Here is a 25,300-nt window from a genome sequence, read left to right on the forward strand (position 1 = left end):
GGTTTGGGCCCGAAAAGCTAGATTGTTAAAAAGACTAAAGTATATAAGCTCAAGCCCAAAATTAATCAATAACAACTTTATTTATAGTGCTAAAAAACTTTATTTATATAAAATACTATTACTAATAAATCATTAAATATATCGGAAAAATATCGGGGTGTTACAACCTACTCCGTGACATTTGCTTCTTCGGATGTGTACTACGAGGCCTGGAGTAGGTTCCCCTTTAGTGCCCGCATTGGTGAGAAGGCACTCGTCGGGCATCTGTTCCATCAGAGGCTGAACCTAGTTACGTTGACTGGTTCAGAGTGTGCTCGCACTCGTTCTTAGTCCCCGGCGAAGGACTAACTGCCGGTCCTGGTCCATCTCAGAACAGAGCTGAATACGTGAGTGTTTTAAATGTATTTGTTTTCTGTTATGTCTTTGTGTTATTTGTATGTTGTTGTATATCTTGTTAACTCTGTTTTTCCTTTTGTTTTTTCAGTTTCTCAATAAATGGCCCAGTCGATTCGCTCCGTTGGCGAGACTACCTCCTGTCGCGGAAATGAACCCCCGGCAAAGACATGCCTTAGAGTTGTACCTTAATGATTGTAAAGATTTATTTGCCAAATGGCAAGCATTTAAGGGGCATGACCCTTCATAGTCTATATTAAAACTAATTGACATTAATGCGTTTATTGATTTACCTTAACGCTATTTAAATTAAATTTAATTCATGTTTACATCAATGCTTTTATTAATTTGAATCGTTACTATACACAAAGAATTTAATGTACATTTTCTATAGTAATCACTATACACAGTAGTGTAACTATGGACTATCTACAAATTGAATCTCGTGTATAATTTCTGTAATACAACTAAATAATTATTTATACAACACGTAAAGCTATGGACTATCTAAATTTACAGCATCGTCAGCGGTGTTATTACGTGGTGGTGGTCGTGGCCCACATAGATTATTCCAGAGCATAATCCTAGTAGTGAAATGTGTTTCAATATGTCTGGAAAAATTGCCAACTACTATTCTCCAACGTTGATGGATGGGCAGGAGTGGGGATGAATCGTCGTTCATTAAAAGTTGAACAAAATGATTTCCATTCACTCAACATATATGTATAACTTTATTTACACTATGCACGCTCGATGCTTTCGTTAACGGAAGAACCAAACAGTTGTACATCGGGTTACCGTCAGCAGAACCGTAATAAGCAATGCCAATGTTAAGAAACGTTGCTGCAGAGTACAATGCCATCGGTGCATCCATCCAGTGAATATAAGGAGCAGGTCCATTGTCGTGTGAACCTATTCTGATTATAGCATCGTCTAACGACTCCTGGGATAAATACAAACTTAGGTATTGGTCTCTGTTTATTTGCATTTCCATACACATAGCTCTAAATCCACAGTTACCATCACCTAACACATCAATCCAGTCAAAACAAGTAAGGAGGAATAACAAATGGGATGTGATTAGGCCATGAAAACTGTGAAAAATCACGACCTCCTGGATCATCTACAATAATTGAAAATAAGGTTAATAAGATTAAGCTGTAACAAAGTAATGTAAATAACGGAAAAGAAAGTCATGTACCGAATAAGTTGAAACTAAACTTAATTCCAATTGAAGATTGGGTTTCTCGACCACTCGATCTCCCGCGGGATGAAGATCTAGACCCTCGACCCCGAGAAGATGATCTGCTATATTTAAATGCACTTTTATTTCTTCTCATGGTTTTGCTTGTGCTTGGTTTTCCCTTTCTAGGTGGACTTGCGTAAGGCTCAGATATTTCGGCATCATCAGGGTGTAGTTCATACTCAAGTACCTGAGACATTCAGCGTACAACTGCAGGATCAGATTTTAGAACTTCATCGACCAGAGATTAAAAGTACTCTTTGTCATTGGCGTTCGCGTATTATACTCCTTCACTGGTTTCATCTCCTACCTCTATGTACCTCAAAGTACTCCAGAATTGATGAATGTCATCCACATACAAAGCACCGTGTGAACCGATAGACATATATAAATAACAAGCACACGACAATCCATGGGTGTGTTGAAGTACACAACCGCATTTGTTAAATACAAATTCACCCAATTCTAACATACGGTTATATTCAAGCCGCAGCTGCTCCAAGGCATAGATAGATACGTGGCGATATAAAGGTCTAAAGAAATGTTGTCGCAGCGACCTTGCTACAGAATTCATTGATTCTTGTAGTGCTTGTCGGATTCTGGCTTGCTAATTTGTAATCTGTGCGTGTGCCCTTTTAAACAGGGTATCGAATGAGCTATTACCGCTACCAAGGTAATACTTGAAAGACGAGTGTTGGCTTTCAACTCTGCTGGTAGTCTGGTTAACCATGTGCAAACAATCATTCGTCCACGCACGCACAAATTTCTCTCTAAGTGGAATCCATGTTCCAGCCAAATACCGAACGACCTTTTTGTTCCTAATCGACCACGTATTCACGATCACTTGCCATCTCTCTTCAAATTCGCCGATTGTAGAACTTTGAACCAAGGGGTTCCATCTACCTTTCTTGAATATTTGCCCTTGTTGATTTTTTTTCCCGCCACACAACTTGTCCACCATGTTCTCCACGTCGTTTGCAATATGCCAAATGCATAACAAATGCCGCACATCTACATTAAACACAACATTGAACGTAATTAAGACATATTCAATAAATAGAACGACAATAATTAATCAACAAAACCTTTTTACCTGGGAAGACGTCACGAATAGCTGCAGATAAACCTTCGTCTAGATCGGTTACAATGACGCTAGGAGTCTGAGCTGTGCCGAAAGTATCTCTCAATCCCTGCAACACCCAAGAATACGACACAGCTGCCTCATCTCGTATCAAACAGAACGCAACCAAGAAGTTGTGATTCCTTGGCGTCATTCCGATCACTTCACACAGTGGCCACTTTTGTTTGTTTGTTTTGTACGTTGTATCTATCAGCACAACATAGGGCCACGTACGTATAATTTGCATAGAGGTAGGATTTACAACTAATAATCTGCTCAATTCCCTTTCGCTATCCAAGTCTTTCCAGACCATGTAATTAAGTTCTGTGGCCATATAAAGATAGTGTTGAAGGGGAGTCTTACCCTCCATCTGTTCTCTCCTTATTGATTCCCTAATATTATATATCTGATTCATACTTGTAAAAAACCAGGAAAATTTTCTCTAATAGAATTCATAATAAAGGCCGGTTGCATTCCGGTTGCACTAAGCTATCATATGTGCTCCCGAATATCTACATTGATCCTATTCGCCCTTACATGACCATCTCTGTACACTAAGAACGAGTGGTTATGTCTTCCTTTTTCACCAGGACACACCCTTACTGTCCAAGGTCTTTCTCCTGGTTTACAACTACTTGCTACAATCAAAAATTTACACCCGCAACTTCTACTTTTAGAACCAGGTCGGGCAATATTATCTAGATTATGTAAACCACCCCTAATATTACCACAGCAGTGACATCTTAAATACACACTAACTCTAGAACGTCCTTCTTTTATTTTATAAGAAGCACGTGACAATTGAAAACCAATTGTTATTACTATCGCATCGGCCCAACTATGTAATTCATCTAAGGAAACAAATTCGCTATCCGTAACAAATCTACCGGAGTAATCTACGTTGTCTTCGAAGTTTTCAAACTCTTACAAATTTCAAATACAAAATAATATAAATTAATTACATTAATAATGAAAATATAAATAATAATAACAAAAATTAATAAAAATACTAATACTAAAATAACAATAATAATAATAATAATAATAATAATAATAATAATAATAATAATAATAATAATAGTAATAATAATAATAATAATAATAATAATAATAATAATAATAATAATAATAATAATAATAATAATAACAAATAAAAAAATAATAATGTAAATAAAAAAAATATTTAAGTCATACAAAACTGGGCGACTGAACCATGGTCCAGTAGCCCAGTTTTGTGCGACGGTTTTGTGCGACTTTTTTTTTTTAAGAAAAAAAATTTTCACCGATTCAAATTGAAAATTTTACGTACCGGATCCAATTCATAGTCGCTTTCATTAGCCATAGTTAATCAATTACAAGTTACAGCTTGTTTAAAACCGAAGAACGTTTTTAAAGAGTTTTTAGAGAGAAAGTACCGTGTTTGAATTCGTACATCATACAAGAACGTGTCTGAAAATTCAATATATATATATAGAAATCTTCGGGATTAAAGTGTTGATAGTGTTATTAAGTGTGATTTAAGTTTTAATTCCAGTGGGAATTTTGTAATTTTTTAAACTTTAAGGGCAAATTGGTAATTTCGTGAGGGTGACGATAAAATGAAAAGGGGTAGCGATGTTTAATAACTCCCGTATGCATTAATACGACTAGACATGCATAAGGTCACCTCATATAGGACTTATTGTGTTCCAACATTTGAGATATTGTACAAGAATCATTCAGGCTTCATCATCATCATTCTTAGGTTATCCTGCTTATAAAAATTATGATCAGGGTCTAGAGAAGAAAGAAAAAAAATGACAAAGTAATCTTTAAAGGACGATGAAAGAAGAAAAGCAAAACATAACCTGCAAAGGAATTATGAAATATACAGAGGATCATGTGGGCTTGATTGTCAATTATTTATTGTAGACAACCAAGTTCAACCACTATAACAATTGCAATATCGTTGATAGTATTTTCGAGTTTATCAAAAAGGTATATATTGAACTATTCGGCATCTAATACGACTTCAATCAATTGGTTGAAGTAAACTTCATATAAGAGACTTTATTTTGCAAGAAAATCTCCAAATCTGTAGATATATAGAGAATAATACAAAATAGTATAATATTAGTTGAAGGAAACTAGCTTGGACTCTCTTGAGATGAACATGACATATACTTGTAAATTGCCTTTGTAATCCTCTCCTTGTCTCTGGTTGGAAACGCCTCCAGCAATACTCCATTTTTGTAGAAATGGAATAGAGGCACTGTCTGCATATATACATAATTTTTTCTAATCTTATCATTTGATGAAAATAATTTATTTTTCTAAATGACTATTGATAGCAAAACATCATCAACAACTTTACTATATATGAAAAGTTCATATCATTTCATGAGTCCCTGGCTCATTGTAAGCATAAAGGAATCTAGCACTTATCATTTTATGACATCAAACACAATTTTTCTTTTAGTTTAACCGTCTTCTCTTAAAACCTCTCTCTAGTCGTTACTTCCCTCGAACAAAGAGCCATAAGTTCTAGACATCAGTTCTGTATATATCCATAAAAAATGCAAACACAAACAATGTAACACCCTAACCTATCGGACTGCCGATGACTATCTATAGAGACTGTAGACTGGCCCTACAGACCAACACAAGTCTTTTCAACGCACTTTGACCTCACTCGTGTGGACACGGGAAAACTTGCAGGAGATCACCCATCCTAAGATTGCTTCCTACCAAGGGTCACCCATCCTAAAATTGCTTCCCACCAAGCAAGCTTAACTATGGAGTTCTAGCAATATGGACTCCCATAAAAATAAGATGCACTCTTTTAGTCTATTAATCTGTTTTAAAGTTTAATTTGAGGTATCACAAACAAGCCAAACACATGGCTTCTTCATCTATAACTTTTCTTACCTACAACCAGAATATAATACTCATATTCAATTGAGAGAATTAGGATTTTAGAGTGCCAAAATAAAGACTAGTTTAAGAGCCAGAGAATTGTGGAATGAAGGGAAAGTGGTCCTATGGCTGAAACCATATTTTCTAATAATGCAGGTGGCAAACCACCAAAGCAGGCTACTCTTCTAAGGAGGAGATAATCAAAGACTAGAGTGATTTGCAAATCCTTCAGAATGCCATGACGGATACTTTGCAAAGAGTTTCAAGGGAAGATCAAGACCATCCGACTTCAAAACTAGAGAAGCAATTTTAGGAATCTGAGTATTGAGTCTAGAGAAAACATTAATGATTTTACTAAACAAGAGTCACAAATATATTGTTGACAAAAGCTTGAGCACCGTGACAAAAATATATGATAGTGCAGCTAGTGTGACAGAAAGCACAAAGGATATATAAACTCTAGTGTTCATAGGCAGAATGAAAGCTCATGAAGAAAGAATAAAAAGAATAAAGACAAGTGCAAAATAAGTTAGAAACTCTTCTAAATCCAGTTATGCAAAAGGAGGAAATGCAACTGAAAAGAAAAATAAGTTTTCTCGATGTGAAATTTGCAAGAGAAATAATAACCACGAAAGTGATTGCATATGGAAAGGCAAGCCTTAGTGCAAACAATTCAATATTTAGAATGGAAAGTTGCCATGGAAGAAGAGATTTAGATGATTGACGAACACAACATGGGAACTTGTGGAGAAGCGACCTCATAAGAAAGCCATAGGAGGAAAATGGATCTACAAGATCAAGACTAAACCAGATGGTTCTGTTTTGAAATATAAAGCAAGACTTGTTGTTAAAGGCTACTCTCAACAGTAAAAAATCGATTATTATGAGACATTTGCAGTAGTCTCAATGCATGATACTTTTCGAGCAGCCTTAGCGCTATCCGCTTCAAGGAATGCAAGGTACATCAAATGTATGTCAAATCTGCATTCCTCAATGGGTACCTAAAAGAAGAGATCTAAGTTCAGCAAGACTAAGAATTTGAAGTAAAGGGGATGGAGACACAATATTGAAGTTGAAGAAAGCCTTATATGGTCTCAAATAGTCTCCAAAGGCCTAGTAAACAGAATTGATGATTATCTCACTCAAAGGGTTTTGTGAAAAGTGTCAGTGAGCATATTCTATATGTGAAGACTCATAGGAATGGAGATATTCCAATTCTTTCATTGTATATGCATGACCTTATCATCTCAACAATCAAGGATTATATAATTCAAGAAGAAAACGATTCAAAAATTACTTTATCTTACTGAAACAAGGCTGAAACAAGTATTTATCAAGATTTATAAAAAATCATAGCCAACTTCAACTAGGAGCATCAAAACAGTCTCCTTAGACATGTGAAGGTAACACATTTGGCTATGATATTTAGTTTTAGATCATGACTACTATTCCAAGAGTAGTTGGTTTCACAGATAGTGATTGAGAAGGGTCTCTTAATGTTATGAAGAGCCATTCAGGATACAATTTTACATTAGGAAAATGAGTATTTTCTTGGTCATCTCATCAGCAAGATACAATAGCCTAATCTATAGTAGAAGAAAAATACATTGCAACTTGTAAATCTCTTAATCAAGCAATATGGCTAAGAAAGATAATGTCAGATATTGGTGAAGCTCAAGAAGGAGCTACAACTATCCATTGTGATAGTGATTTTGCAATAGCAATATCTAAGAATCCTATCTTTCATCGCAAGACAAAACATTTTAAAGTCAATTATCATTTTATCAGAGAAACTCAAAATAACAGTGAAGTTAAGCTAATTGAGATTGAAGGGAAAGATTAGTTGGCTAACAATTTTACTCAAGCGCTTCTAAAGGGCAGATCAGAGAAGTTTAGAGGCAAACTTGGAAAGACGACCAAAAGTCTCAAGGAGTAGATGGTTGAAGATACTTAGAATGCTTTCATTAACAAAGTACATGTACAAGTCCAGATTTATAAACGATCATGAAGATTTAGAGTTATTATGTGTATGTGAAAGGCCAAAGATAGAATGTTTTCGTAGCTAGGCTAACTTCAAAGAAAGGCAACATTGAGATGCATGAATTGCAAAATGCAGTCGATGCAACAAAAACAGTCATAGAACAGAAATACACAAACAGAATGCAAAGAGTAGAGCAAATGAACTATTAACCTTGATGCGCAGTCTATCAGCAACCTCTGATTGCTCATCATACTCATCAATCACCTGCATTCAACACATGACACAAATCAATAATCTTATCAACTTCCAATTTCTTATACCAATGATCCTTATTGATCACTCTTTCAACCAATATTCATTCACAATTAAAACATGTTAAGACAATTATCCAATAAATTGTGATCAGATGGAGTGATGATTCTTACATTATGCTTCAAAAATATGACAGGAACGTCATCATCACCAGAAGCTTTGCAAAGCTTAGCAAATCCTTGCTCAATGTACTTGCAACTACCACATGAATTTCGATAAAAGTCGACCACAACCAATGCATTTGTAGTCTTAGCCTTCTCTAAAATCTTAAGGAATTCATCATCCGTCTTAAATTCTCGAACACACTCGACAGGACAGAGCTCATCATCTTCGTCTTCCTCAAGTAAATCTCCTCCATTTTCACCCGCGACAGACATTAATGACTGCTTCCTTACACTCGAGTCATTAATCAGGGAACCTAAACTCAGAATTCCTTTAGAAATAATCATTGGATTTCTGGTTCTAAAAATGGGCATTAAAGAAGTTCTAAATACCAATTGTCCTCTACAGTATCCCCCCAGATGAATTGGTGATTTACAACATCCACCCAATGTGGATGACATTGTTGACATGATCCTGACCTAACTAATAGTATGAAATTACTGGTGTACTTATACTTTATTTATATCATACAATAATCATAACATTTCTAATAAATTTAGCCCCAACATCTTTAGCTTAAAAGAAGCGCATACTACCAAATTTGTTCTTCATAAAAAGGTCTTCGAGTATGATCTGCAAGATGGTACCATTTTAAGGATCTGATATGAGGGTACTTGTAATTGAATCATGAAATTCGGCAAGTAAAATATTGCTAAACCAATTCTATAAATAAAAAGGGATTAAATTGAATGAAAAAAAAAAAGCAATTTTATTAAAAGAGAAAAGTAAAAGTAACAAACCTGGGCAGTTGTGTATAATATATGGATTGGTGATATTGAGAATGGAGTTCCCGCCACAAGATAGAGTTTGTAAGGAGTGATACATAGATAGCCTTATCCATTTCTTGTCTCCTTTTTCCTTTTTTTCCATATTGTTTAGAACCCGATTGTGTCAAAATCTGCCATTTTTTGTAAAATAAACTACCTAGTCTTGTAAAAGAAACTTGAACTCAGAATAATAGAGAGGTCATATTCTCGTAATTTCGTAAGTTTTTGTTTTTTTAATTATTTTCAGACAATTTTTTGTAAATTTTTCGGTTTATTTGTATTTGAAGTTATATATAATTAAAAACTATAAAAAATTTAGATTATGAAAATATACGGCGAGACGAATAAATAATTAAATAATATCACATGACAATGTGGTTTTTTCCAATGCACTAGCCGTAATATATAAAATATTAATAAAATAATTAATAGTGCAAAAATTGGTTTTTAAATCAACTAAAACACAAAAAAATATTAATTAAACAATTTAAACCATATATAAAACACATCTCTATATTACAAAAAATCACGCTTAAGTAGGCAAATGCTTATAAATGCCCTCGAGACATTTATTATTAAAGATGAAATTAATTTAATTCAAAATAGCAAATTTAAAATTTATCATTAAATCACGCTTTAAAATATATTTTTATTTTTATCTTTTTATGTATGCAAGGTGGTCGCATATTAGGTTTTATATCTTAATTGAGAATTGAATTGAAATTATTACATTATTTATATTAACTAAAAATTGTAATTTTTTAAAAAGGTTTAGTTTTTATTGGATTTAAATATGGAGTATCAATTTTAGTTTCCATACAAAATCATATTTATTAATAGTTTTTTAAGGTTAAATAAAATATGGAAAAATATTTTTAATTTTTTTTATATTAAGCTAATGTTTTATAAAAGTTCAAAAAGATATATTTTTGGGAGACATTAATATTGTAGTACATGTATGCATCGCTTTGATAGATTTGAAAGTTGATCCAATATGATTTCTGTATCAGAAAACGTAATTTAAAGAAATTTAAAAAATGTCATATTTTTTAAAACATTTAAATGAATAAGTTTATGATTTTATTTGAGAGGGATATTTTAATAATGAATATTAAAGGACTTTTGTTATTGATCATGTGCTCAAATGATTTAATTGGGAACATATATATGTTGAGTTGGATGGATGAAATTGTCGTGTGATGCAAGGGTGTTCAAGGATAACATCGTTCTAATTTTTTAATTAGGTAGATTTTTGATTAATCTATGATGGATGTCAAATTTATTGTTAAATCATGATTTTAGTCGTCTTTGATACTTAAAATGAATAAAAATATGAAATGATCTTAAAAAATGGTGATTTTTGATCCTCAAGGATTTTGCTATCAGACCCTTCTTACAATAAGCCTACTTCGAAAATCTAGTCTACACAAGTGATAAGTGTTAGAATGGCCCGAAGATTAACTCTAGGGGTCTGTTCTGATGCTTATGTCAGTGAGTATGAAAATAGAGTACTTAGAAACTATAATTTCAAGTACATAATGGCCTTAATTTGGAAAAATTTTACTAGAGTTTATTTTTGGTATGAGTTCTTGATGAATGTTCTTTATTACAAGAATAAATACACGGAGAATAAATGCTAGTTTTACAAATTATTGAGAATATCAAAAGAGTAGACGCTAATTTCAAATACTTTTGAAGTGGAGGATATAAGGTTATTTATATTTCATGACTGCCTTGTAGCCATCCAAAGCCTTGATCACCAAGGAATGTCCTCATTGACCGTCGTATGTACCATTAGTGATACGCGCACACACAAAAAGCGGATCATGTAAAACATTTAATGTGGTAAAAATTAAAACTCAAGGGTAAATATTCAACCTTTAGGAGAGCATATTTTGAAAGAGTACATATTTAGTGTTTGAGATACATATTTTTAGTGAAATTTTTTTTATTTACAAAAATTAAAATGTAAAAAATACATGCACCCCATATGAAATGAATTGTGTACTCTGAAAAATAAATTTTAGAGAAATTTCACATGGTGACCCTAAGTTTTTGGTTTTTTCACAAATGTTTTTTTGAATTCATGTGGTGACCTTCAGCTTTCACTTTTTCCATGTGGTAGACAAAATGTTAAGTTTTTGGTTAAATTAAGTACTTATTTAGACTGGATATCTACTTTTTCCGCAAGTTGGGCTAGATGAGCAAGTGAAACAAGAGTTTTGGGATAACTTGGGTGACCTTATAGATACCATCCCTGCTGATCAAAAAGTTTTTATAGGTAGAGACTTTAATGGACGCTTAGGTAAGGAGGTAGTTAATTATAACTCAGTTCATGGCGGTTTTGGCTATGGTGTAAGGAACGAGAGTGGAGAGATCTTTCTTGAGTTTGCATTAGCACAGGAGTTGATTATAGCAAACTCCATCTTTAGAAAGAAGGACGAGCACTTGATAACGTACAAAAGTGGTGGACATGCAACATAAATTGACTTCTATTTAGTATAAAAGGACGATCAGAGCCTGTGCCTGGACTGTAAGGTCGTGCTTGGTACAGAGAAGCACACCCAATATAGGTTATTAGTATTAGTGTTTCGTATGAGGAGAAAGATGGCCAAGGATAAGATAAAGGTCAGGCAAACGATCATCTGGGGTAGACGTAAAGGGGATATGGTCGCAACCTTGTCAACCAAGATCAAGACGTCGGGTTATCTAAGTATATCAAAAAATGCAAATCAAATGTGGATGACTATAGCGAAAACCATTCGTAAGGTGGCAAAGGAGACGTTAGGGGTGTTAACAGGGAAACCAAAGGTGTACAAAGAGTCGTGGTGGTAGAACGAAGAGCTGCAAAAGAAGATAAAGGACAAAAATAGGAGATTCAAAGAGCTTATGGCTTGTATGGAGGAGGAAGGTAGGATACTTAAGAAAGAGAGGTATAAAGAACCAAAACAGGTGGCAAAGAAAGCAGTAGCGGAGGCAAAAAGGTCGTGCGTTTGAAACCTTTTATCAAAAGCTTGATACCAAAGGGGGGGAGACGGATATTTTTAAGTTGGCAAAAGCCAGATCTAGACAGAGGAAAAACTTAGGGACAGTGAAGTACATTAAGGATGAGAGTGGACGACTACTCCTTAGACAAGAGGACATCAAAATGAGATGGTATCAATATTTTTCCCAACTGCTCAACGAGACTAGGGGTCTAAAGGAGGAAAGTTGAAAAACTTCGGACATCCAAAGAACACAGGTTTATGGGTCTATTAGTGATATTACCACGACGGAAGTAGAAGAAGCTCTTAAAAATGGGGGGATTTAAGGCAGTTGGAATTGATAACATTCTGATTGAGGTATGGAGGGGTTTAGGACAAGAGGACATTCATTGGCTTACTAAACTCTTTAATTCCATCTTGAGGTCTAATATGATGCCACAAGAATAGAGGGTTAGCATAATTATCCCACTGTTTAAGAACAAGGGCGATGCACAAGTATCCAGGAACTATAGAGGAATCAAACTTCTAAGCCACACAATGAAACTGTGGGAAAGAGTGATTGAGAATAGAATTAGATGAGAGACGGTGATTAGACAGAACTAATTCGGATTCATGCCGCGAAGATCAACCATCGAGGCAATTCATCTTTTGAGGAGACTGATGGAAAAGTAATGGGAACGAAAGAAGGATTTGCATCTGGTGTTCATTGACTTGGAGAAAGCGTATGATAGCATACCACGAGGCATAGTTTGGGGTAGCCTCAAGAATAGAGTTGTTTCACAAAGCTACATTGAGGTAATACAAGACATGTATGACAGAGTTTTAACTAACATTCATACACTAGTGGGTATGATAAAGTCTATCCTAATTAAAGTGGGATTTCATTAGGAATCAACACTAATTCCTTTCATTTTTATGGTCATTATGGAGGAAATCTCTAAATCCATCTGGGAGACCGCACCACGTTGCATGCTCTTCGCTGACGATATAGTTTTGGCTGCAAAAACTAAGGAGGAGGCTAATAGTAAATTGGAAGAGTGGAGGAAAGCCTTGGAGGGCAAGGGGTTACGCATACGCCGTACGAAAATAGAATACTTGCGATGAGACTTCAGTGGGACAGAATCAATAGGGGAGCCAGAAGTGACCATATTAGGGGGAGAAGTTGTTGCATGTACGTCCAAGTTCAAATATTTGGGATTGCTTATTCAGAGTAATGGGGAGATTAATGGAGGCAGTTAGAGGTGTTCATTCGGGTGATCGGATCGGTTTCGGACGGGTATCATTCAGTTCGGTTGCATTTCGGATCGGTTATTTTTCAGCTGTATGTTACAACGGGTCACACTCGGATCGAGTCGGTTAGTCACAGTTCGGTTGGAGATCGGTTATTCAAGCTATCGGGTTAGTATCAGTTCAGTGTCGGTTGAAGTTCGTATCGAGTGCCAATCGGTCTCGGGATGTCATCGATTACTAATTGGTTCAATTTTGTCGGGTACAGATCAGGTTCGATGAAAGCAAAATAGTTTAAACTGCAAATCAATTAGTAATCATTATTACTTTGTTAATTTTACTTGTTTGACCGGAAATTAAAATTATAAAGTTCTATCAATATTCATCTAATTCGATTAAAAGTAGTTAAATAAACATTGACCATTGATTATTAACTCTAAATATAGGAAACCATGTATTTATAAAATTTAATTTATTAAAATATCTAACACTTTATTAGATTAACAAATAAGATGATTGAATATGAGTCTATCATACTTCTATGTTAAAACATTTGTTCCGGTTTACAACAGTTCGATCTAAATTTCGTTTGGGTAAAGTCAGTTTTAACCGGATAGAATTCGGTTTCGAGCATGATTCGGGTCAAATATGACTCGGGTCGGTCATTATTAGGTTCGGGTAATCTCGGTTAACGGTTATGTGTTGGTTACAAAAATCGGTTACAGCTCGGGTTCAGCTTTCCCATTTTCGGTTGTCAACCGGTTCGGGTACAATTTCGGTTCGGGTACTGTCAGTTCGATAAACCAAAAAAAAAAAGAACACATTTTCAGGTCGTTTACTTTCGGTTTTGGTTCGGATTTTCGAGTCGGGTCACTTTTGAACAGCTCTAGAGAAAGACTCATGACGCCCCAGTGAGAAAGATCGAATGCACCATAGTGGCGGACAAGAGAAGTCGAGGAAGACCTAGGAGAACGTAGGAGGAGCTGATTAAAAGTGACCTGCACGACTGCACCTCTCTAAGGACTTGACCAGGGATAGGGGCAGTTGGCGGCGCCTTATCCACGTCTTAGATAACTAAACATGTCCCTCTTACCCACTTATTGTTCTTTGCCTTTACTTATCGCTCTTTACCACCTTCCTTACTTTTATCTTTATTTTTAGTTATTTATACGTATTCTATATATTGTGTATATTTAGTTATTTGATTACTATTTATGGTCAACGTGGGTTGTAAGTTGCAGTCTTTTGGGTAGTTATCGGGTTTCTCTCTCTTTTAAAGACCCTTCTTGAGCTGAGGGACTCTTTGATCGCCCTCTCCTCTATAAGTATGAACTGCCATCTTTCTTTCCTCCCCAGACCCTGACCATAGCTTTTTTATGAGCGGGATACACTGGGTATGATGATGATGATAATGATGATCGATATATGTGATTGGTCAGGGTGATCATAACGTTTTTTTTTTTTGAAAAATGTGTCATTACGTCGGGTAAAATAACATAAAGCTAAAAAAAAAAAAAAACTTTCCTTTTGTCTACCGCATAGAAAAATTAGAAGGTCAAGATCACCACGTGGATTAAAAAAAGATTTGTCTACCGCATGAAATTTGCAAAGCTTATTATTTTTTTTACTTAATGGTTTTTTTTTTTTTTTTTTTTTTTTTTTTTTTTTTTTTTTTTGTAGATCCTTCTATATACATACTGTTATAGGTATATTTAGTAGTAAGATTGTAATTAGTTATAAGTGGATGTTGGTGTTTTAGACTCTTAGTACTATAAAAGGGGACATAAAGGTGTATTAGAGTTTATGAAATATAATGAAATAAAACGATCTACTTCTCCTTTTCTAAATTTTTTCTCTTCTCCATCTCTTTCCAATTAACATGGTTGCTTGAGATTCAACAACCATATCATTGGTATCGAGAGCCCTTTCCTTGGCACCAATATTTCTCTTCCATTCTTTTTCTTTCTTTATCCTATTGAAACATTTATTTCTTGACATTAACTACTACAATCAAATTGCACACAATCTATTTGTGAAAAGGCATTGCCATAGTCATTTGAGTTCTTAGAGTTTTTTTCCCAAACTAGAGATTTCTTTTAGTGGTTTTAAAGATGAAGAGTGAAGAGTTTTACAAAACCATACAATTTGAAGAACCAATTATCCCACAACTTGAAGAAGCCAAACAAAAGAAGATTATTAAATCTTTTAAAAAACTTTTGAAAGATGAATGTTTTGGTAGTTGGGATAAAGGATTGTGTGAATGGTGTAATGAACCAATTCTTGATCATAATTGCCAACATGATAGTGATAATTGAGAATTTATTGTAGTATGTGACGAAGCAAATGTTATGTGATTGCATTAGAGATGTTCGATAGCATGATCGAAGTAAATACCATTCAAGAATTAGCAAAGTGTGATTTAAAAATTTATACACAAGATTCTTTAAATGTCGATCACATAAATTCATGTACAAAAAGTAAGTTGGGTTCTAAAGGCATTATTCATATGGATGGTGATTTGATTAACTGTATGATTGATGACATGAGTGAACATGATTTAGTTAAAAATCATGAATATTTTGTGGCAATTGAACCTGAAAATTTATTTTTAACATATGGGGAAATTCTTGAAGTTCATTCAATTGAAAGTTCTATTTTCCAAATAAGCATCTGCTAAGACAAACTCATCAATGGGGTACTTTGCTAAGACAACTTATTTGCTGTGGTTTTGCCTCTGACCGCAGCAAATACCCCTCTTTATTTGCTGCGGTTTTTGCCTCTGACCGCAGCAAATAATGCCTTTATTTGCTGCGGTTCTTAACCGCAACATTTAAAGTAGGACATTTGCTGCTATCACTATTGTTGGGGGCCAAAACCGCAGCAAAAAATGGCCAAAAAACCGCAGCAAACGAGGTTTTTTCCACTAGTGGAAGGTTAAAAGAAGATATGAGATGTACAAGAAAAAGAGAAAAGTTTGGGCAGAATATACTAAAGTAGTGCTTGACCCACCTTGGTTGTTAAAAATCAAGAAACAGAAGATTTCTATGCATTTTTGTAATTTTATTCATGAATTGATGTATAAGAAGATAGTCCAATAATTCAGATTTGAGCTTTTTAGATTAGTTCTGCTTATTCCTTAATCCACACAGCGTATCTATGGCCGCAAGTTGCCAGCTTCCATTCGTGTCCAGCAGGGCACCATGAACCGTCTCCAATCTTCATAATTACCTTATCTCCTATGATTGCGGCGTACAGATTTGTTTGAGCTTCAATTATTCTAATACACGATCTACTATGTATATTGTGTTTCTTCCTGATATTGATCTGGAAAAGTAGATACAGAAGGTGTACGAATACATTAATTAACATATTACTCGAATAAGATATGCGCACTGCATGTAAAATAGATTAAATCCTAGCATCGTACCAGCTTCATTATTTGGTCATGGATGGAGGTACCCCAGTCATAGAAATGGTCATAGAACACGGTTGGTATTCCTGGATGTGTAAGGATATATGCATAGCCCTGCAACGTATTCAATATGTATCAACATGCGCTCGAAAAATTCAGAATAGAACTCACTTGGATGTCGATTCGCAGTAGTTCAACGGCCACAAAGATTTAACCAGGGACAAAGATCAGACCACAATCAACACAGATTAGCAGTATTTGTGGGATTAGTAACAGATAAAAGCAAGTTGATACCTCCATAATGTGATTTCCAGGGAATGGCCAGTGAGACTGCAGAAAGAAATTTGTAATGCAATTAGCATGTTTGTTGGGTACAAATATTACATATATTAAGTGTCAAAAATGTTTGACAAAAACGAATGATTCGACAATAAGCTATTTACTTTTAACGCGTAGAACTAGTATTTCATTCATAAACCTCGATACAATCAACAGAAAGGAGACTAATAAATTGGATTTGGCCATGAAGAATCCAAGTTCTTGACAAATTATTCTAACCACAGTCCTACTGTTAATGCTGAAACTTCTCCAAAAACACTCCAAAAGGTCATGAACAAAAAGCATAATTTACTTTTAACGCGTAAACAGTTTACTTATCATAGCATCAATCTAGAGTGAGGGATTACCTGTGTAGAGCCAGTGTCATGATTATCCAGAAATGTAACAGCCCTTGAAGGCCACCATCCCATTACACCAGGTGGCTTCCCCTGGGCATCTCGAAGACGCCAGTATTCTCCCTTAACAGCTTCCTGGTATTCAAGGTAACAACAATTAAACACTTTCTGATTTCCTGTTACATTTCGTCATGGAAGAGAGATTTCAACAGCTAACTGCAAAACTGAACAATGTAAGGAATAAAGTTTTTGATTCAGATTTTCCAATCAGAGAGAGACATGCCTATATCTCCAGCATTCAGGATACATAGCAGTAACTTTGCAATATACCTGCAAGATTCCTTTGGTTGTGAAGTCAAATGCACTTGCCAGTTGCCCTGTAGCATCAATCCAGTTGATAATCCGTTGTCTATGACTGTCTGTAGATGACAAAACATCCTCTTCTTAAAAAATGTACATGAGTCTCGCCATTTTAGAATCATAACGCATACCAGATATCTAGTTGACACCAAAGAGCACAAATTTGTTTGTGAATAGTTTTCCTTAACATCAACATGAATTCCAGAAATCATGATAGTACTAAGAGGTTCATTAGGCTTCAAAATTATTATTAAAGATTCAAAATTCTGTTTGTACAGAGAATACCCATGTCGCCCTTAGAAATTAAAAAAGGTCAAAATAGAGTCTGGAGCATGCATGGCCATGTATACTTTCCCCGTAACAAGAAAAAAATTTAGATAGTCCTCAACAGTCAACACATTCTCTACTAAATCCGAGGTGCACAAAGCTTTACACAGAATTTTGTCCACCCTTAAGAAATAAATGATAAACACAATTGTCAAAACAGAAAACAGAACAATGACAAGCATTTCTAGCCTAGAACTTTGAAGCATCCACTCTTCCACCTTGTGTTTGAGAAGTTAACTCCAATGGAAAATCATCTGCCAACCAAATCTTTGTCTACTTATCATGCATTATGGTATGAATATTAACCATTTACCAGTATAATTAACTACTTCATATTGAAATGACATCAGTAGTTTTGCTGTAAAATGTATGTGTCAACCAAACAGGTCAGCGCCTGCAATACTTCTATATCAAATTAAAAGATGTTATATCCAAAAACAAAGATGATTCAGGATATCGGGTAGAACAAATGTAAGATTTTATAAAATATTCAAAGTCAAATATGTAGGAAATCAAAGTACTTGATATATTCAGCAGTTTGTTAGTTCTTTCAAAAGCCACTCCAATATAGTCAAAGAAAATTATTTGTATAGTACTATAGTTTGCATTATCTCAAATGGAGATCTAACTCTCTTTTAGAAGGTTGGATCAATGGCAGTGAACTTGCTAAATCTGGTTATATTTTGATGCAACAGTTGCTCCAATGTACCTTGCCTCGCAAATTTTCATAAAGTTGTGTTTGAAAACAAGTAATTCATTTTAAATTGTAGATTTCAATCAATCATAAAGGAAGAATTTGCAAATGACAAGGTTTTGGAACGTCATTCTTAAATTCTCAACTTTACCTGATTTTAAAACAATGATGGAAAGTAATCATTGTTCCCAAACATAGCATAAAAGAAGTTTTTAATAAGTGTTCATGTAACGTTATATCCTTGCTAATCACTAAATCAAGGTACCTAATTCGCAGCTATGTCACATAACCCTTACGTATTCTCAATGCTCTATATGTTAGCTACAGTCTAACATGGCTACCTCAATCGGTTAGGTTTTGTTAGTTGTTTTGACATTCCCGGTTATTTGTGCCTTGTGTTTTCAAGTACAAAAGAAAAATCAATGCTCATGTAGTATACTAAGGATAATTACAATGCCAAACACTTTGCTCCAAGTACACATGAAATTTTTAGTTGAGATTCGACATATGCATACCTTGATTGTAGGCCAGACGGCCATTTTGGTAACTACAAGAATCCCAATATTCGCCAACAGAAAATACTGGTTTGGCACCTTCTATGTAATCCTTTACATATTTTGCGGCATACCTATCCAAGAAAAGAAAAGAAAAAAAAAATTAGTTCATGTCATGCACCAAAACTAAAATCAGATCAACAAATGTTTAAAGTTTGAACATGATACGTTACCCTCTTGCAAAGTCAAACCGAAAATCTTGGAAGCCCACCTTGTTCCTCAGCCACCTCAGCCATTCTGTAATATCTTTTCGAACAAATGGTTGAGTATGGTCAACATTTGGCACACCATTAAAGTTTTCACCAGTACTCTGATTGCCCTGAAACATCAAAAAGAAGTAAAACCATCATATAAGCAACTGGCAATCAGCATATCAAATTTACCAAAAGAAAGTATAATGTATGGCCATCAATGATTAGATACAAGTCCATTCTCAATGGAGTCAAAGTTTTATAGTCCTTTGGTCAATTTATACTGCACTATAATAAAATGACTCAATAAATCATGTACACTTCTCAAAATTTACAAGGATACCTAAGGTTGCATACATTCAACCTGTCGAATCCTTCCTAGACTGGGGTAATGGAACGCTGTTGTATGTTTGATGGTGTCTTCTTCCACTTTGAGTAAACCAGTTGGAAAACATAAAATTTAATAAATCTTGACACATATTTTCACTTGCATTTCATTGATTAATGCATGTTTCGTAGAGAAGATTCTTTAACTCATAATACATTTTTATCTATAGCAATTTGAAATAACAGGTTAGATTTCATTTTACCACAACTTTGCCCCACATGTACAGTTACAGTTCCACAAATTGATATATAACTACTGCATCCCATTATAATTCTTGAAGTAAACATGCATGAGATAGAATTAAATTGTTTGTAGTGGAAGAGTAAAAGCATTGTTTTAAGAATAAGCAAAACAGAGATGTTAAAGCACAGCTACTTTGTAAAACTGATGAAGAAATAGTGATCAACATTGGAAATATAATGTGATTGACTGCATAACTTACCAATCCACCAGTACAAGATGTAATAGCATGTTCGTCCCATGGCAATGCAATACCATCAAAGCGGTTGTACATTCCTCCATGGCCAGTGGTAGTCCCAACACGATGGTTGACTACTATGTCAGCCATGGGTCTGACTCTGTGCTGCCTCATTTTCTGAAGTAAAGCCTTCAGTAGGTGTTCAGAACCATATGCAGAATCAAGAGCATATAGATTCTGTGGCAGATAACCTACAAATCAATGAATCTTTGAGGCTCTATTCATATGATATAACCTCAATCTAAGTACATTGAAACCTTCCAAATTCTATGAGATAGTGTTTGGATTCATATATTTCAATTCAAATCCCAAAACTAAATTCTATATTTTCAATACATAAATTGCAAATTCTAGAGTAAGCAAACATGTGATTTTGCTCAAATTCAAAATGACAAATGAACTCCAAATATCCAAATAGGCCACACGGAAACTTCATATCCTTTTACCTTCAGGAGACAAGGATTGAGATGGAGGAGGCAGCCACACAGACGTGAATCCAGATTTGGAGATATCATATATCTTTCTTTCTAAGTTCCCCCACCAGTCATGTTTGTGAGATTCCCAATTGAAAGCCTGTAAGCATTTCAAAAATCATAAAGTAGAATGGTTTGGCTAATGATGTTTGACATCTAAAAGATCCTAAGCTTTTAATCAGAATAAGAACAATCTTTTGGGGAGTGCGTATGTAATGAACGAACTGTGAAGTTCAGTGGTGGGGCAAGGGTGTTTGTTAGGGGTGAGGGTAGTTTTATAGTGAAAACATTGCAAAAATGTAATGTAAAAGCATTAGAATGGCATTGCAATATGTAGTATGATAGATGAGTATTACAACCATACTTGGGCTCCCGAAGTGTAACACACTATTTTCTCAATACAAGCCTCCTTCCTTCATTCCCTCCTCCCCTTCTTCATAGATTCAGTGATATGAGGAGATATCTCTATGCAAGAAATAAAAAACTCTCGATAACAAACTCTCCACTCATCAAAACAGACTTGTGATAATAACAACTAACAATATCCCTTCTAGATGATTCTTTACCAACTTTCCCTTGTGAGTGATTTTCCCGTTCATATGCTCTTTTGAGTACTCTCATTTACATAAGAGTGTCACTTATGTCAGGGATACAATTCACAAATAATAGTGACTTTAGCAACTATCCAAAAAGTAAAATGAATCTCAAAACTTACCCTCAATCCAAGATATGACCTTGAATGAGTTACTTCTACTAATATAAAAACATAAAGGAGCAAAAATGAACTGATTAGATGAAAAGCAAAAAGTATTTTTTCCTTTAAACAGCAACTCAGCAAGGAACTTATGAGCCGTACCTGAAGAATGATTTCTCTTCCTTTTCTAATTGCTGCACCTACAAAATGATCCAACATGAATTGGCTCAGAACAAAGAGATTGAACTTAAGAATGGACATTATTGAACATCTTTACTAAAGCAAGTGACTAAAATAACAAGTGATTGCAACAGATCATTAATGCTGCTAGTACATCAAATGGTTACAAATGTTACGAAAATTGCTGAAGTTGAACATGACAATAGGTAATATATCTGCCATCAAATTTTACAGCACCTTCCCACAGTACTGTAACTTCAAATTGACAACTCAAAAATTTCAAGCTTGCCACATCTTAGTGAATGTATCAGCATTTGTTCTGCAATCTAGATCATGAACTGATGACCCATTCTTCCAAGTGGATGCAATCAAACCAATCCTTTATAATTTTGAAAAACGAGATTTCTGATGAACTGAAAGAAGTGATGATTTGAATTTAGAATTACTGGTAATTGAACCTTAAAAATCCGAGCTCACTCAAGCAGACTTGTCCAGAAAAAAAAAAAGGAAAATTTCAATTGCCATGTTGATTAATATTGTCATATATTGTTATATAAATGTCTTGAGTCATGCTTTGACTCGTGAATGTAGCATAGGCTCTAATAAAGATACATCAAGGCTGGAAGAAGGTTCGCACAGACAAGCATGGAAGTTGCTTGAACAAGCAAAAGGATCAGAACAACGCAGTGAGATTGGAGAGGTAGCCTGCTCAAATGAGCATATCTGCTCCAACGAGCTGATTTGGACCTGAAGATTCTCCAAGATTCTGAGTTGAGTGCTTGAACGAGCACATGGGATGAGCATGTGCCCAGTTCATGCCTTGTTTTGTTTTTTACAACGGAATTTGTTGGGGTTAATCATTAGAAATACACCCTAAATACCCCAAAATTGTATGCAATCCTCATCATAATTTATTGATCTATGTTAACGCTTAAACCAAACACAAATATTAGAGAGATCTCCACATTCTAATGTATTTCTCCATTGTTGTTGAGTTCTTGAACTTCATTATTATCAATCAATAAAAGCAATCTAGGACCAATGAAGGATGCAACCCACAATGAGTGAACCTTTGTAAATCTTGTGTCATTGATTAATGCTTTGATTTCATGTTCTTGCACTTAATTTTCTCAATTTTCATTTAATTTCATATTTTCTATTCAAAGCAGTCTAGCATTGATCTAGGGTGTTCAAGATCAGTTCCGATTATCACGACCCTAATCACAAGATTTACAATTCTGCAAGAAGCTTATTAACTCATATATGCAGGAGATTAAGTTATATAAAAAAGGTTTATACCAACATCAGTCGCCTGAACATTTTCATCAAAGTCCTAAAATTTGAAAAAAAACAAAGAAGACAAAGATTAGTCCAAAATGTGGTAAACGAAAAACTTTATTTATCCAAACAACGACACATGGCCATACTTAAGGTAAATGACTTTTGGGTTGGCTTTTTGATTCACTTTTGATTTTTGGTTTTGCTTGGTCAAAAAGCCAAAAACGTGTTTGGTAAATGGCTTTTCAACCAGATTAAAAACTGGCTTTTAAGCCAAAATGAAAAACTTAACTTGGTAGGCTTTTTTCATTGGCTTTTATCTTGTAGACCCGCTTTTTCCTTAATAAACAACCAACATCTAATACATCATTTTACCAAACATCTCCTTAAACAACTACCTTATTCAACTAGCTTAAAAGCCAACAATAAAGCCAACACTTTCAACTGGTCAAACAAGCCAACTAAAACAGCCAACAGTCAATACCAACAATCATCTTCCAAACACCCTCAATATATAAGGGAGGAATTGAAGTTCTAACAATATTGGAGACAATAAGGTTTAAAAAGAATAGAATAAAACCTACATGCATATAACCCATACTAATTTAATCAATAACAGTGAAATCGGTGTTGCTAATGAACTGGTTCAAATATTTAGCAAGTAATCCTGTAAGCAAAGTCATAAGAAAAGATACAAAATTAAAAGGGAACAAAAATAAAAGCTACAAAAAATGAATCAAAAAAGCTTATCAGAAGAATTAGTGAATAATTTCAACTCCGAGTTAAAAGTCACATATACTATTCTAAGATGTTTGGGAAAATGTGTTACCTCCTAATATGCTACCAATGGATATTTCACAACACTCCTTTTAAATAACTAAGTGATGGTAGGGCCGTAGGGAATACACAAAGATGATTATACAACTATGATAGAGATATGAAATGTCCACGATGATGTGAGCTTGGGAGCTAAGGGTTATGTGACAACAACAACTGAATTCGAACTGATAAAATGCTTGTAAATTGCTTTTGACATCAAAGGTAATCGGAATATGTACACGCTTAAAACTCAATAATATGGAGAATGAAGAATCTATAGCCATTCTTGCTAGTAGTATAGCACCAAGGACTTGTTCTTTTCAACCAATTAGAACTGATATAGACTTAGAAGAACTGAACTGAGCATAACTTGGTAAAACTGAAAAAATTAAATTGACTTAATAGGACTTATATAAAGTTCTAAGAATGTGAGAGTTGAAGTAACAAGGACACTTATAGAATGTTAGGTCAAAGAAACTTGATAGAATAGAATATAAGTCGGGGTGGACAGATCCTAGAAAACCAAACTCACTCAACCTTATTTGTAAACAATGAAGTATTGAAGATCCCATTAGACTTCCATTTTTACACAAGATGATAGAGATCGGTCTCTTACAAGTTCTCAACTTGCACATACGCTGAACATAAGATAATTTAGGTAATAAGAACAAAGCTCTCAACTTCCACTTCACTTAAAAACTGATTCTATTACAATAATAATTGAAAATCAAAACATAACTCGAGCAGAGATAAAGAGACTAACCCAGAAATGTGCTCTTCAACTATATATAATCTGATGTAACTCTTGCCTATTTCATTTTATTCATACAATCATATGCCCCTTAATTTATTGAAAAGTACTTCTATTTATAGTATGTAGGCACAGGTTGGCCCACCCTAAGAATTCAATTATAATGCAATACAAATTATTTTACTCCTTAAATCACAAAACTTGTTCATTCCTCTGTCAACGTAACATAATTACTCACATGCTCTAGACTCCCCGTAACATAATTATAATATGGAAGATTTTACATCTTTTCACCTAAAGTTCGGATTTTATCTTTAACCCACAACTCTCAATACAACATAAATAAAGTTATACGGTGAATTTGAATAAATTCCAGAAATGGGCACACTTACATCTCACAGAGGAATTTTATCGAACAGTTGGTTTCCAATAAAGGTTAAAGCATTCTTAGAAAAAACTAGCTTTTGGGAGTTGAAATTCCATAACTTTTCATATACTTGGGGCCAATTTCAGTATGTTATTCATAATTAAAGGCCATATATGAAGGGGATTTAAGATTGACCATTGATGGTGTTGAAATTGGATAGCATTATTAAAACTTAAAAGTTAAGGATCTGGAAACTTGGAATTATTGTAGTTGATTATTTGTGAGTGATAATAACATTTGTTCATATGGACGGCTAAAAATTTGTTGCTGGCGAAGAATCCCCATTATTGGTTAACAAAAGTAACGGATAAAAATTTTCTACTATTTTCCAAGAAAATGTTATACTCTTATTTGTCTCTCTAGGCTTCCACTATTTTATTAATTTTTTAAATAATATTGTCAATTATTGATCATTGATTTAAAATACCTCAAACTATTAGACACTATGTACATTATTTTCAACCGATTGTTTTAGGTAATTTTTAGTCAATTAACAATAGTTGGAAGTATACAAGG

The 25,300-nt window shown here is 34.5% G+C and overlaps 3 protein-coding genes across 7 annotated transcripts; all 3 read right to left on the minus strand.

The window, feature by feature from the left end:
* Positions 1-791: 791 nt before the first annotated feature.
* On the minus strand, positions 792-3,667 carry LOC130797452 (protein FAR1-RELATED SEQUENCE 2-like). The gene is made up of 2 exons (XM_057660033.1): positions 2,730-3,667; positions 792-2,647 (listed from the first exon to the last, which is right to left on the minus strand). The coding sequence occupies exons 1-2, from the start codon at positions 3,169-3,171 to the stop codon at positions 2,244-2,246; spliced, it is 846 nt and encodes a 281-aa protein (XP_057516016.1). The 5' UTR covers positions 3,172-3,667; the 3' UTR covers positions 792-2,243.
* Positions 3,668-4,636: 969 nt separating this feature from the next.
* On the minus strand, positions 4,637-9,024 carry LOC130797453 (thioredoxin-like 4, chloroplastic). 2 transcript variants are annotated; one of them, XM_057660034.1, is made up of 4 exons: positions 8,847-9,024; positions 8,058-8,679; positions 7,843-7,896; positions 4,637-5,011 (listed from the first exon to the last, which is right to left on the minus strand). In XM_057660034.1, the coding sequence occupies exons 2-4, from the start codon at positions 8,514-8,516 to the stop codon at positions 4,883-4,885; spliced, it is 642 nt and encodes a 213-aa protein (XP_057516017.1). In that variant the 5' UTR covers positions 8,517-8,679; positions 8,847-9,024; the 3' UTR covers positions 4,637-4,882. The 2 variants fall into 2 exon arrangements, with proteins under 2 accessions (XP_057516017.1, XP_057516018.1); XM_057660035.1 differs by lacking the exon at positions 8,847-9,024 and having other exon boundaries at positions 8,058-8,834.
* A 6,516-nt stretch (positions 9,025-15,540) lies between these two features.
* LOC130797455 (probable alpha-amylase 2) lies at positions 15,541-24,997 on the minus strand. 4 transcript variants are annotated; one of them, XM_057660038.1, is made up of 13 exons: positions 24,750-24,997; positions 23,372-23,454; positions 22,809-22,842; positions 21,492-21,529; positions 20,609-20,735; positions 20,127-20,353; positions 19,279-19,424; positions 19,067-19,179; positions 17,501-17,589; positions 17,183-17,305; positions 16,791-16,826; positions 16,512-16,610; positions 15,541-16,408 (listed from the first exon to the last, which is right to left on the minus strand). In XM_057660038.1, exons 2-13 carry the CDS (start codon positions 23,384-23,386, stop codon positions 16,214-16,216), a joined length of 1,242 nt encoding a protein of 413 aa, XP_057516021.1. In that variant the 5' UTR covers positions 23,387-23,454; positions 24,750-24,997; the 3' UTR covers positions 15,541-16,213. The 4 variants fall into 4 exon arrangements, with proteins under 4 accessions (XP_057516021.1, XP_057516019.1, XP_057516020.1 ...); XM_057660036.1 differs by having other exon boundaries at positions 24,370-24,997; XM_057660037.1 differs by having other exon boundaries at positions 24,223-24,997.
* Positions 24,998-25,300: the final 303 nt, after the last annotated feature.

The sequence above is a fragment of the Amaranthus tricolor genome, chromosome 13 (assembly GCF_026212465.1).
Source record: "Amaranthus tricolor cultivar Red isolate AtriRed21 chromosome 13, ASM2621246v1, whole genome shotgun sequence".
Lineage (NCBI taxonomy): Eukaryota > Viridiplantae > Streptophyta > Magnoliopsida > Caryophyllales > Amaranthaceae > Amaranthus > Amaranthus tricolor.